A 14,108-nucleotide genomic window follows, 5' to 3' on the forward strand; every position below is an offset into this window, starting at 1 on the left:
TTGTCACCGTTTTGCATCGAATTGTATTGCCTGCTCTCACCCTTGTTTGGCCCAACCCTACACTAGCAATCTAATCCCCTCCTTCCCAAAGCAGTACAAGAGAGCTTGCACCATCTACACAATTTGTATAAAAAAAACTAAAAATAAAATAATTTGAGACACTGGATCTCAGATCAAACTGTGAGTGGCTCTCTTGATCAAAATTGGACGGCTGGATGGTACGAGTCAAGAGGATGTCAACATATTTAAATAAGGTTTCCATCTTCAAGGTTTCAATGTCTTTGATGTGGGATCAATAACCCAATAATATGACAAAAACAGTTTATAAGGCTTTATGCTTTTCAAAACACTATAGACCAATATGATTATTATTTGAAAAAGTATATAAAAAGATCATTTACTTTTGATACAAGAAAGTCGCAATTATTTTTTTCATCAGTTTTCTAATCTGATGGTCATAAAAGTATCATTGACTAAACTCAAAATAATAAAAAATAATAAAATAAAAAATAATCCCAAGCTATCCAATTCAACATCTAATGATTGGGAGTTTACAACAAAGATAAATAATCACATACCATACAAATGCTATTATTTTGAAATAAGATGAGGTATTTTTTCAAAACTAGCAAACAACACATTTTGGTTTATATAAAGGAATCATCATAAAAGAAAAAGTTAAATATTTTCCTTAAATTTGTTGCATCACTATCTTGAGATCTCAATTTAGCGGTGGTGAGGTTCCTATAAGAGAAAATGAAACGTTTCAACTACTGAGAGAGATTAAAAAAACCTGGAGTTCTCCTTTTGAGAACCTTCAGCAGACAATAAAGTGATAAACCCCTCTATTTCTGGAGCCTGTAAAATTATTCTATGAATCTGTCGCACTCTGTATTTTAGAACCTCCAGCGCTACTTTTTCCCCACGTCTTTTCAGAACCTGTAGCATTCACTATCCCTATGAGTGAAGCCCTTCTTCCAATATAAACTGTGAGCCATCCTTATGAACCAAACAAGAGCCATGGATACCGAGAGAGGTGACGATGAGTCACAGCACTTGAATTCCAAAGGCATAACCTTTGCCAAGGCTTGTTTCAATCTGTTAAACGCTTTATCAGGTTACAACCATCTTTTCTCTTACTAAGAGTCCTCTACTTTATGCTTCTAATGTTTTTTGTTCTTTATAATTTTCCAATTCCTGCCCTGTTTCATTGGCATTGGATGCTCGGAAAATCAGTCCCTCTCACACACACACACAAACATGCATATATGTTATAAACTCACCCATACATATGTATACATATATGAACATGCACATAGAGTCAATCTTGGAGGGAAACTCTCTCTCTCTCTCTCTCTCTCTCTCTCTCTCTCTAACGCGCACACATAAACAGGGATACATGTTATAAATTTACCCATACATATGTATTAGCTGCATAGGCATACACATAGATGTATAACATATAGGAAAACGTTTACATAGAGCTGAGGCTCTAAACAATTAAATTAGAGCTTACCTAAAAAATTTCACTAGAAGAGATTGTTTTGATGCCCAAATATCTTTAAATTGATCATCTCGACATCAAGATATATGGATATGAGAAAAAAAAAATGGATTTCAAATTTTGGAAACAGTGCATCTTGTAATGCATTTTTGGACCGTCGATTTTCAATATTTTCGATTTTCATGGATCTGCTCGATCGACACTTTTTTTTAAGCTTAAAATTTTATTATTAAAGATGAAAATATATTTTAAAGCTATCACAAAGATTTCGAAACCATATTTCGCAACACTATTTGAAGGTGCACTTTACTTGGATTGTTTGGAGCCTCGGCTCTATAGAAACCGCACCCTAACATATATGTATGAGAGAGAGAGAGAGAGATGGGGGTTATATTTCAGATGCTTCATGGAACTTTATTTCCGTATGATTATTTGTGCTAGTTCCGTTGCTTTCTTAAGATGCGCCCCCTCTCTCTGTCCCTCCCTCATGTATGTGTGTTAATATCTGTCCTTGTGTTTACAATGTTTTTTATGAGGCTCTACGATTGTTTCTCCATTTGCTTAATCAGGAATCGGTATATTATCAGTTTCCTATGCATTATCAGAAGCTGGATGGATGAGCTTACTGTTGCTCTTTCTTCTGGCCATCATATGTTGCTATACTGGTTCACTTCTCATCCAATGCATGAATGCGGATCCGCAAATTCGTACCTATCCCGACATCGCCAACGTAGCCTTCGGCTACAAAGGAAAAATCTTTGCTTCAGTAGTTCTATGTCTCTCAATGTACATGTTTGCAGTGGAGTTGTTGATACTAGAGGGTGATAATTTGGAAAACTTGTTTCCAAATATGAGTTTCAGACTCGGAGGGTTGAGAATAAAAGGAAGCAAAGCTTTTGTCCTCTTATCTGCCTTGATAATATTACCTACTGTTTGGCTAAGAGGTTTGGGGCCTCTAGCTTATGTCTCAGCTTGTGGGGTTTTGGCTCCTATAATTGTAGTGGGCTCTGTTATATGGGCTGGCTTGTTTGGTGGAGTCGGATTTCATGCAAGAAAAAGGCTTTTCAATATTAAAGGATTGCCCACAGCTGCTAGTATATATGCATTTTGTTACTCAGGACATGGTGTGTTCCCCACTATCAGGGCTTCTATGAAAGACAGGAGCAAGTCCATGAGAGTAAGTTTACAATTACATACACTTAGAAATTTGATTTGGTAGTTACATTGTGATGGTCCCCTAATTTTTTATGTTTTAATCGTTTTTAACAAGGATATGTATGCGAGAAGTAATGTCACTTGCTTTAGATATCCTTTGGAATCATTTGTTTTGTGACTTACTTTGTGGTGCTTTGTAAGAATTTCAGTAAAAGGTGCCCACTTCTGTGAGCTTTTTGTACGACGCCACGTTTAAGAAACAGGACTTACGAACACCAAGTCTCAATAAAAGAGATATAAGAATCTTGAACTCATGTTTTGACCAATTTTTAGGGTTAGTCATCCAGACCATGCACTATGTTGAGTCCAAGTGACTTGGTCGAGTAAGAGCCGTTTCAATGATTTTTTGATCACTGGTCTGACAAAAGTTATTGCATCATGTAGGACCTCAAAAAGTTAGAAGGTGGGTGCTCACTTAAACCCCTATGGATTATTACATGCCATCCCTGTTCTTAATATCCCTCAAGCCTAGTCATCCTTTTCTTACTTGTCTGATGTTCTTATAAATAAAGGAGTTGTCTCTGACACATACCTTGCTATGTAAGAAGAAATAGAGACAACTTAATCTTTTCAAAAATGATGCTGCAATACTCGTGAAGAGGATTTATACAACCACTTCGTCGAACAGTCGATACATTGAGGGAAAACTCACTATTATTTCTTTAATAAACACTCAATTTTTTCCACAAATGGAGAGTAAGTAAATTTGACTTTTGTTTAACAATATTTGAAAAACTTTCCTTGAAAAACTACAAAAGCTTGAAATTTTCAGTTACACTCGCTGTATACTTCTAATCTGTGAAGACTATTTATCAAGGACTTGGTACTTCTTAGCAAGGTAATCTAAGATGTATCTTGAGGGATTCTTTGAAGCATTTGATATCTTCCCAATGAAAAGAAAACAAAAACAAAAAAAAGAGCATCATAAAAATTTCTCTTGCACTGATGCAGGTGATAATTCTTTGTATTACAACAGCTGCTTTGAGCTATGCCCTAATGGCAGTATCAGGGTACCTAATGTATGGACAACATCTGAACTCTCAAATCACTCTGAATCTTCCAAAAGGAAAGATCAGCTCCAAGATTGCTATATACACCATTGTCGCAACTCCTCTTGTGAAATATGCAATTGCTGTTGCCCCGATTGTGATTGCAATAGAAGATGCAGTGCCCCTATGCAAAAGAAGACATGTGAGCCTTCTATTTAGGACAATGTTGGTGGCTAGCACTGTTATAGTAGCTCTCACAGTTCCATTCTTTGGGTATTTGTTGGCCTTGGTTGGATCAGCTCTCAGTAGTACCTTGAATTTGTGCTTGCCTTGCCTTTTTTACCTGAAGATCACCAAGAATTCAAAGCATGGAAAGGTGGAGATGGTGGTCATAGTGGGGATTGTGCTCCTGAGCTGCATTATTGCAGTTGTAGGAACTTACACATCTATGAAAAAGATCATGCAACATTTATGACTACCTATGATGGATTGTTTATGACAATATTGGGCTAGGCTTGTTTATTAGTTTGCAACATCAGTGAGAGATTGGGTCTCACCACAGGGCTTGTTATGGTGGTTCAAATAGGGTTTTTCATGAGTTACTTTGTTATGTATTTGGAGCCAATGTCATTCTTTGTCTTTGGCTAGTATATGGCAATTGCCAATATAACTTACTTGTTACTTGTTTTGAGCACATGTGAAAAGATTACATGATCAACCCCTTAATTATCATTTCAAAGGGGACAGTGTTGTGCGTGCGAAAGCTTAAAACCCTATGGGTTGATTTTTGACAAATAAAATATGAAACACATATCATAAGAACACAAATCTTTACATGGCTCACTCAAAAAGGGCTACATCCATGGGCACGGCAAACTGAAATCAATTGTACCAATGAAAGTTAAATCAAAGATTTTGGTACATAGAGTTACCTCTCTAACCTCGACAAAAACCCAAAAATCCAAGTCGAGCAAACCCTTTTAAACCTGCTCTCCCAAATATCACCATTGTCGATCTCTCATCTCTATTCCATAACTAGACCACTGTTTAGACGAGACAATAACTAGACTACTGTCTAGGAAGAGGAACTTTAAGAAAAAACAAGACTTTATCTCACTAAAAGGGGAACCACCCAAAATCTCCATGCGAACTGCTACTCTACAAGAAACAAGCCTTTCATTCTTGAGAAATCTTCGGGGGGTACCATCATAATGTTTCACTACATAAAAAGCTCTCTTCTCTAAGAGGAAATTAAATCTAATGCACACCCTCTCTCTCTCTAGAAGAACCATCATTCCCATATGGTGACCCAAATAGGACACAAATTTTTTGCACTTTTATCTCATATATATATATATATATATAAATTAAAAATCTGGGATGAGCCCACTAGCTCATATGAACATATGAGCCCAACAGCCCAGATTGAATTTGGGCAGATCTGACGATCATACATGTCTGACAGTACTTGAATTTTATATTTTTTTCTACAAATCCAAATCACTTGAAATTTTAGGTGTGTGTTCTTCTCATCAAGGCGTACCTAATAAACATATAAAAGAAATTATTCATGAAAACCAAAATAACCAAAATACCCCTAAAACTTTTCGATGGTATTTTAATCAATTTATTTCGTGTAAAATAATTTTTTGATATTTTTTGAATATTCATCTATTCTTGATAAACACACGCTTAAAATTTTAAATGATTTGGATATGTAAAAAAATAAATAAAATTCAAATACTACCAGACGTCCGTGATCGTCATATCGACTCAGATTCAATCTGGACCGTTGGGTTCATATGTTCATATGAGCTAGTGGGCTAATCCCAGCTTTATATATATGTATATATATATATATATATATATATATATATATAAGGTTAAAAATCCATACTAAATAGGAAATTCCTATTGATGTGAATTATATCTAAAAAGACAAAGATATATATATTCAAGAGGCTCAATCTTTTTGGATGTCTATTTCTTTTAAGAAACTAATTAATATTAATATCAATCTCACATAATAAAGAAATATATTAATCCTACTATGGGAATATCTCACTCCACATAATATGGGATTTCCTAATGTTGATAATTTTGGATAGCACCAAATCCAATAGACAGATGAGTGTATATCAAGAAAACGAAAATATCTACAAAGGAGAGACGCCTTTTACTGAGATGCTTGAGCAAAATTATTGTTCTATCCATCAATTTTTGGGTTTTTGGCAAAATTTCTACCATCATGGGGTGCGTAATTTCCATCCAAACATGAGAAGAATTTTTTCCATAGGAAGTGTATACTAGGATATCATTTTTTTTTGTTACAAGAAAGTTCACAATTGCTCCGAGCCATTAGATGTCAAGTTGAATGGCTTGGGGTTTGTTACAAAGTTTAAAACACGTTTTTTTTAAATAAATTTGATTTTAGTCAATGACACACTCACAACCATCCGATTTAAAATTTGATAGAGCTGTGACATCTATATATTACTAAGTAAATGGTCTCTTTGTATAGCATAGGCCTAATGACCAAGATCAAAGAAGAACAATGAATGCCCAAGACATGTAAGTTAGTAGGATTTTGAGCAAAATAGGGCACTGATGGAACCCAAATTTTGTGAACATGTAGGTCTCAAGGAGGTGTTCAAAATAAAATTAAATTTAATTCATAAAAATTGAGGTATAATGAGTCTGTTTTTGCGATCTGCACATTTCATCTCTTCTCCTTTCATCTTGGATGCATGGCATATACCGTATACTGGCTCGCAGGCTGGCTTATGGAATCACATCCCCAGTAGTGCTATCAAATCAGGGTACACTAATTCCTTTACATATACTTTCATATCCCCTATTGGTGATATCCAAATCATGGTACACTAACTCCTTTACAAATACTTTTATGAAAAACTAAAAATCTATTCTAATCAAAATTTTTTTGGGTGAATATTCTAAACATTGAAGCAAGGAAAAGATGCTGAACGTACTTCATCTCGAGCTTGGGTTGAAACCCTCTGCTCGATAGAAGCCATTGTTGCCAACCTTTGAGATTGTGAGGTCAAACGTAAGTCTATTATTATTTAGAACTTCACGGAAAACTAATAGGACATCAATTAATCTAGTAATTTGAAACTTGCCTCGGCCGAGGGAACTCGTCCCCCGCCGACGCGAGCTACTCGGGAGTTCATCATAGGGTTTTTTAGCCCGAAAAAAATTAAAAAAAGAAAAAAAAAAAGTAATTGAAAAGCAAAAAATATGTAGTAAAAGTAAATTCATGTAGGGTTTTCAGAATCCTAGTTTGCGGAACTGCGATCCCACCCAAGATCGTGTACATGATGGGCTAAATGCGAAATAGATGAATACAACTATAAATCGAGTACAAAAAATAAAGCAAACATAAAAAAAGCACACCACCACAACACACAATTTACGTGGTTCATCCTGTAGGGCTACATTTACGTCTTCGGCAACTAGAAATCCACTATCACAATGAAGAGTACAGTTTTGGGTTACAAGAGGTAATACATATCTCTAAACATCGTAAAAGTCCATCACCGATCTTCCCTTCAAAACTCGCTCTCTCGACCGAGCAATACAGTCGATCAATACATTCTTTCCCACCGCAATACCGCTACCGAAAAGATAACCTCGAGACCAACCGAGAGTTTCTCTCTCTAAAAGTAAAAGCATTAGCCAACCCAAAATTCGTGGGAATACCGCCTCTCTCTGAAAGGCCATGTCTCTCTCTCTTTGAGACCCATCTCCATATTAGAGATCCATTCCTATAACCCCCAAAGGAGTGACCTTCAAAATGATAGGATATTATGTCTTCTTTTATTTCCATATATAGATTTCACTTTCTTGCTTCCCAAAAGTGTCGTCTTTCTTTTTACCATAATACCCTTGAAAATATGGATGTAGTGATTTGGCTATCACTAAACTAGTGTTCGCAAAATCAAGCCGAATCAGTTAACTAGACATGGGCCTGAAAGCGGTCGAACTGACCAATTCAACCGCTCTAACCAGGCAAGTCCCGGGAGGTCAAAAAAGTATTGAAAAAATAAATCTACTAAAATATGAAAAATCATATAAAAAATGATTAAGACAAAACACATTCAAATGAAGTTGAAAATTAATGAAAAAAATGGATTTTAACCCATTTTGTATTTTCCAATGGCTATTTTTAAAATTGTCTAAAGAAGATGAGAACATATAAAAGTGAGTATTAATTGCCAAAAAAAATTTAATCTTTACCATAATGTAACGAATATTTAAAAATACATCACAAATCAAATTCCTTATTTTTGATAATTTATATAAATTATTTTGAATTTCTTTTTTGAAATATCGTTTGATCACCCTAACCGCCCAAAACCGGAACCGGCCACTGGCCAGTTCTGATCCAACCGGGCGGTTAGCGATTAGATGGGGCGATTTTGCGAATAATGCACCAAACCCAACAATCTCCACCTTAATAACAAAATCACCATAATTACCTTGACAAGTTTCATTGAATCGATTTCTTACTTGCCTCAATTGTGGAGTTTTCACAAACACTTTGCCTCCATATTTCTCCATATCAAACCATGTATCCATCAAATTTTGTCATTCATCTTTTTCTTTATATAAATCTTAGCCCTGTATACGTCTTATACTCTGATACCAATTGTAGAGTTCTCGAGAACCCCTAGCATGCAAAACTGGGAATCCCAAACACCGAGATCCCACCCAATATCGTGTACATGATGAGCTAAATACGAAATAGATGAATACAATTATAAATCGAGTACAAGAAATAAAACAAACATAAAAAAACACACCACCACAATCACTATTTACGTGGCTCACCCCGTAGAGCTATATTCACGGCCTCAGCAACTAGAAATTTACTATCACAATGAAAAGTACAGTTTTGGGTCATAAGAAATAATACAGATCTCTAAACATTGATAAAAGACTATCATCGATCTTCCCATCTAAACTCGCTCTCCCGATCGATCAACACCATCGATCTATACCTTCTTTCTCACCGCAATACCGCAACCGAAAAGATAACTTCGAGAGCAACCGAGAGATTTTCTCTCTCTAGAAACGGAAGCCTCAGCCAACTCAAAACTCATGGGAATACCTCTTATAGACATGTTTCTCTCTCTCTTTGAGACTCATCTCTATATTGGAGATCCATTCCCATAACCCCCAAAGGGATGACCTTCAAACTCTCTCTCTTTGAGACTCATCTATATATTGGAGATCCATTCCTTTAACCGCGAAGGGGTGACCCTCAAAAGGATAGGATACTATGTCTTATTTTATTCCCATATATAAATTTTACTTTCTTGCTTCCCAAAAAAATCATCTTTTTTTAACCATAATACCCTTGAAAATATTGGTATAGTGATTTAGCTATCACCAATCCCAACAATTCAAACCTAGATGAACTTTAAAAAGTTAATACAAGCTTAAAAATGTATAGAAAAATTCGATTTAAGAAAAATCATAGCTTGGGAGATTTTAAAATGCAAAACAAACAAAAATATAATCACCAAACTCTACCAAATATATCCAAATCATGAAATAAAGTTTATAAAACAATCCATCTTCTTTTCAAAAAAAAAAATTGAAATTCTTTTTTATATCGCCGAGTTGTGCATCCAACTCAGGCAAACTCGGCCTTGGCCCATAAGGAGAGGGCGAGTTATATGGAGTCCGAGTGGACTCAGACACGCTAGTCTCTTTCCAAATCATAGAGCTCAAAGGCTTAATTATTTCTTAATAAATATATCATTAAAATGATCAAACCACACTAATTGAAGCGGCTAAGTTGAATTTTTACCAACAAATTAGTTTTTTTTCCAAAAATCCTTTCATTTAGGTATCTCCTCTAGAAGTTTGTTAAAAATACCAAAATTGCCCTTGTGTAAGTTTATAACCTTGAACAATAATGGGCTTTGCAGATATGACTTACGTAAATCTCTTCGACCAAATAACTTAAATATCTATGCTTGTTCTAGTTTTCAAATCCAAAATATGTTTTTTATATCAAAAATCTTGTTTCAGGTTTAGATGCTCAAAAATCAAGGGCATTTAGGTAACTCAACCTCACTTAAGTACTGAAGCAAAAAATATGTAGATAATCAACGTGTTCTAGGTTAGCAACAAGAAAAAAAGAAGTTCGAGTATTTTCAAACAAAATAACGGTAGAGGTACCTAAATAAAATGATTTTTAAAAATTAATCACTTTTGCACCTCATTGATTCCTAGAAATGGTCAAACTATTTTCTTTTCTTTCCTATCTTTATGTCGGAAGAAACATTATATTTTAAATCATACCAGAAAAGAGCTACTTGATATTAGGGATTATACATTATAAGACCATTTATTTTTTGTACAAGAAGGTCACAGCTAGTTTTAGCTATCAAATATAAAATCATGTAGCTAAGAGTGCCACAAAATTTAAGATTTTTTTTTATGTTTTTATTGGATTTTAAGAATAATTAAAAGGCAATCATACCTGTCTAATTTTATATCCAAATAATTAAGAGTAATTGTGACTTTTATATATATTTTTTCATATATCTTAAAAAATAATTTCTCTCCGTCACGGACAAGATCATTTTAGTAACGTGCACATTCATCAAATTTGAGGGGCCCTTGTTGCAGGTTTGCGTAGTACCAGGTGTTTATAATGGATATCTACTCAGGGAACTTCCACTCCACAGTTTATAATGGACAACCACTCAAACCCACTAACGCTTTAAGTACTTGTCATAGTAAGATACGTTTTTTGAATTGCTATTATTATTTTTATGCACAGATCCACTCATCCCCGTTAGGCTTTCAAGAATATATTTTGAATTTTTATTTTATTTTTATACATTTCAATTAACTTTCTCCTTAGAAATTAAAGGATATATGGTAGGGTTTCGAGTGAGTCAATTTGTTTATTTTGTAATGGAATCTTGTAAAGAGTAGGGCTTTTGTTGCTTTACTTCTTCTTTTTTATTGTATACTAGAAGGTAAAATGGATGCATGTCTCTTACTTGGTGGTCCATCATGAAAGTCTTTCAGATATTTGTAATAGAAATAAGAAAAAATGTCTTCTACCATAACGGGGATATGATCACATATATTTTTCAAAATCGGCTAACAAAATCTCGAATTTTGGGGGATATTCGACTAATTGCCTATGAGAAAGTTTATATAAGGTGTTAACTTGCATTTCAAAAATCCACTTAAAAAGTTTATTTCGACTCTTAAAAACCTCCAATGAATCATCTCTATCTCAAGATGTATGATTTTCAAATATTAAAAATATGCCTCTTATAATATTTTATTTGAACCGTCCATTTTCAAGATTTTCTAATATTTATAGATCTACGCAGCACTATTTTTGAAGTTTTAAATTTCATTAATAAAAATAAAAATATATTTTCAGGCCATCATGAGAGGGATATCGTGACCATGGCATATTTTACTCTAGGCCTCATCAAAAGAATAATAAGATTTCCACATGTAGCATGACTAACGTCTTTGGAGTATTATATACCAAGGTACACAACGAAATATGTTCTTTTGACACTGATGGACCAATAAAAAAATAAGATGAATGTCCACATAAGAATAGCAATAAACCAAAAAATATTATAGCATTTCTAGACCTCTCCTTTTTCTTTTCTTTTTTTATATAAGTACTATTGATGAAGAGAATATAATATTGAAAATTGTGTCTCAATTTTTCTAAACCCAAAGTATACTTTTACTTTTTATTTAAACGTCATCCTTTTTAATAATCTTGCAAAATTCACAAATATGGGCTTCGGCTAAAAGTACTCCCAACTTTCTTCAAAGCATATACATGATATGTATAACATCTATTTTAGTCCGAATCTTGGAGATAGATCTACGAACATGAGAAGATCCACACGACTCAACTTCCTAAGTTTTTTTTAAAAAAAATTGATTTATCTAATTAGAAAGATGCCCTACTTTAAAATTTATTATTTCTAAGACATGGACCATATTTGGTCTCTGTGTATAGGGTCTCTTTTCATTCTTTCGACACATGTCTATTTCTTAATTTTGCTTAATAATGCAGCATATAGATATTAAACTACAAAATATTCTCTCTTTGAAGACAATATAATATAGTACACACCTCTCAAGAAAATATGCAATAAACCATCTATCTTCAATACAAGGAGGTCACAATCACCTATAATAATTGGATGTAAAATCATGTTGTAAAAAGAATTTAAATTTGAAAAAGTTTTATTGATCTATGTTACACAAAAGTTGTTGGATTTCACATGTGAAGGCAAGGTATGATTGTGATCATCTTATATCAAATGGAAATAGAAATGGTCATATGGAATTCAATCCCATTTGCTATAGAAAAATACTTGCATGATTTTTTTATTTTTATTATTATTATTATTATTATTATTATTATTATTATTATTATTATTATTATTATTATTATTATTATTATTATTATTATTATTATTATTATTATTATTATTATTATTATTATTTAACATTGCATTCATGGTATCTTCCATGATTAAATATAGAATTGCATGTGTCATTTAAATCACTATAGCTATTACAATTTCTGGCTCATACCATATGTAACATGGTTATACATGTATGAGGATTTTGTGCATATCAACAATCTAGCGATATAACATTTGTGTCGAATACTTTAGGAACCCAAATACTTCCCTCTTTTCCTTAAAACCTCTTAATAAAAATACTGGAGGTCACCTAAAGTTTTACCTCCCACTTTCTTTAGATTTTGTGTAAACTAACTCTCAAAATGAAAGAGTACGACATTTTCCCATCTTGTTTGAATATTGTTTCTATTACAAACAAGTAGTATGCGACACACCACATATATTTTTGACACACATTTCCATGTTAAACAACCATCCATCCAACTCGAAATCTAATGGAGAAAACGAATAAACAAACTTGATAAGTATCATTGAATTATTTCAGCAATATGTTATGTTACTTTAATTTTCGGCAATATGTTATGTTACTTAGGTAAGGTTACATTCCTCAATGTCTAACATGGAATAAACAATTTGCATTATTTCGGCAATATGTTTTATTTATTTTTGGGTAATTCAGTGGGAAAGACAGGCCCTACCCATTTTTTCAAATAAATTAGGAGTTAGCTTTTTGAAAGTGTTAGTGATAAGAATGAAAACCATAATATGGTAACTAGGATGCGGGGTGTTACCACAACGACCCTAGCTCCCTCTAATTTGACATTTAATGATTAGGAGTATTTGTGACCTCTTTATAACAAAGATAAATGGTCTCATAGTATATAATTCTTATTATGAATATGCTGCCCTACATTACATATACATATATTAGCAAAATTTCTTTTGTCAAATAAAAAAAGTACAGACCAAATCAAGTCACCTAAGCAATATTTTTGTAGTATGAAGGAATTGGAGGGCCCAAAATCACCTAGCTCTCCAACACTATTGAGACCAGTGTTCAAAAAATTGAACTGGCATTGGAAACTATCCAAGGACTGGTTCCAAGTAACTAGTAAACCTGCTAGTTCAACTGATCTAGTCATAGCCAGTCAAAAAAATGTTAAAAAATAAAAAAATACCAAAAAAAATCTAAAAAATATGAAAAGTATATTTAAAGCATGAATAAACAAATACATCCAAATGAAGTTCAAAATTAGTGAAAAAAATGGATTTTAGATTATCGAATTGTGCCCAGAGGTATTTTTGAAAATTTTCAAAAAAGATGGAAAAATGTAAAAATTAGTATTCATGACCAAATTACTTTCCAATCTTTTCCAAAATGATAAAAAAAATTCAAAAATACATTGCAAACAAATCGCTTATTTTTTTATATTTTATACATATAAATTTCTTTAAAATACCCAGTCATATACCAAAACTGGCCAAAACAAATCGGCCAGTGTCCAGTTCCAAGTTCAACTGGCCAATATTGTGCCCCTTTCTAAGGCATTAAAAATATATATATAGGATTATCTACAAAAAGACTATTTATCTTGAAAAAATTACAAATAAAATCCCAATAATACACTTCCTATGCAACTTAGCCAACTCAAATTTTTCTCTCATTTTTTTCTCCAAAATATACTTTCTTAGCAAATACCCCCAGTACAAAAGACACATTGTTTTTTAGAAAATACCCCTTTTTTAACACAAAAAGTTAATTATGGCCGGATATTCACGTGGGCATATGTACAGTACCAAAACCACATAAGTTGTCGGACCGCCATGAACCCATTGCCACACCGCACTAAATTAAAAAACATGCCGGATCGCGTTCATTCTCTGTTTGACCGCATTGTGTCTAGGAAAAATGTGCCAGACCGTTTGTTTTGACTGCCGGACCGT

General features: G+C 33.5%; 1 protein-coding gene across 2 annotated transcripts; it reads left to right on the forward strand.

Moving 5' to 3' along the window:
- The first annotated feature begins 723 nt into the window (after positions 1–723).
- On the forward strand, positions 724–4,402 carry LOC18422068 (amino acid transporter AVT1I). Of its 2 annotated transcripts, none has more exons than XM_006826857.4 (3): positions 724–1,117; positions 2,074–2,681; positions 3,671–4,402. In XM_006826857.4, exons 1-3 carry the CDS (start codon positions 1,003–1,005, stop codon positions 4,181–4,183), a joined length of 1,236 nt encoding a protein of 411 aa, XP_006826920.3. In that variant the 5' UTR covers positions 724–1,002; the 3' UTR covers positions 4,184–4,402. The 2 variants fall into 2 exon arrangements, with proteins under 2 accessions (XP_006826920.3, XP_088721780.1); XM_088865654.1 differs by having other exon boundaries at positions 903–1,117; positions 2,092–2,681.
- Positions 4,403–14,108: the final 9,706 nt, after the last annotated feature.

Source organism: Amborella trichopoda, chromosome 4, assembly GCF_054954075.1.
Source record: "Amborella trichopoda isolate Santa Cruz 75 chromosome 4, AtrichopodaSantaCruz75HAP2 v2.0, whole genome shotgun sequence".
NCBI classification, from domain to species: domain Eukaryota; kingdom Viridiplantae; phylum Streptophyta; class Magnoliopsida; order Amborellales; family Amborellaceae; genus Amborella; species Amborella trichopoda.

Coding starts and splice junctions, on each gene's coding strand:
- LOC18422068 (XM_006826857.4), top strand. CDS start 1,003: ATGAACCAAACAAGAGCCATGGATACCGAGAGAGGTGACGATGAGTCA. Junction 1,118..2,073: donor TCTGTTAAACGCTTTATCAG/GTTACAACCATC, acceptor TTGCTTAATCAG/GAATCGGTATATTATCAGTT. Junction 2,682..3,670: donor ACAGGAGCAAGTCCATGAGA/GTAAGTTTACAA, acceptor GCACTGATGCAG/GTGATAATTCTTTGTATTAC.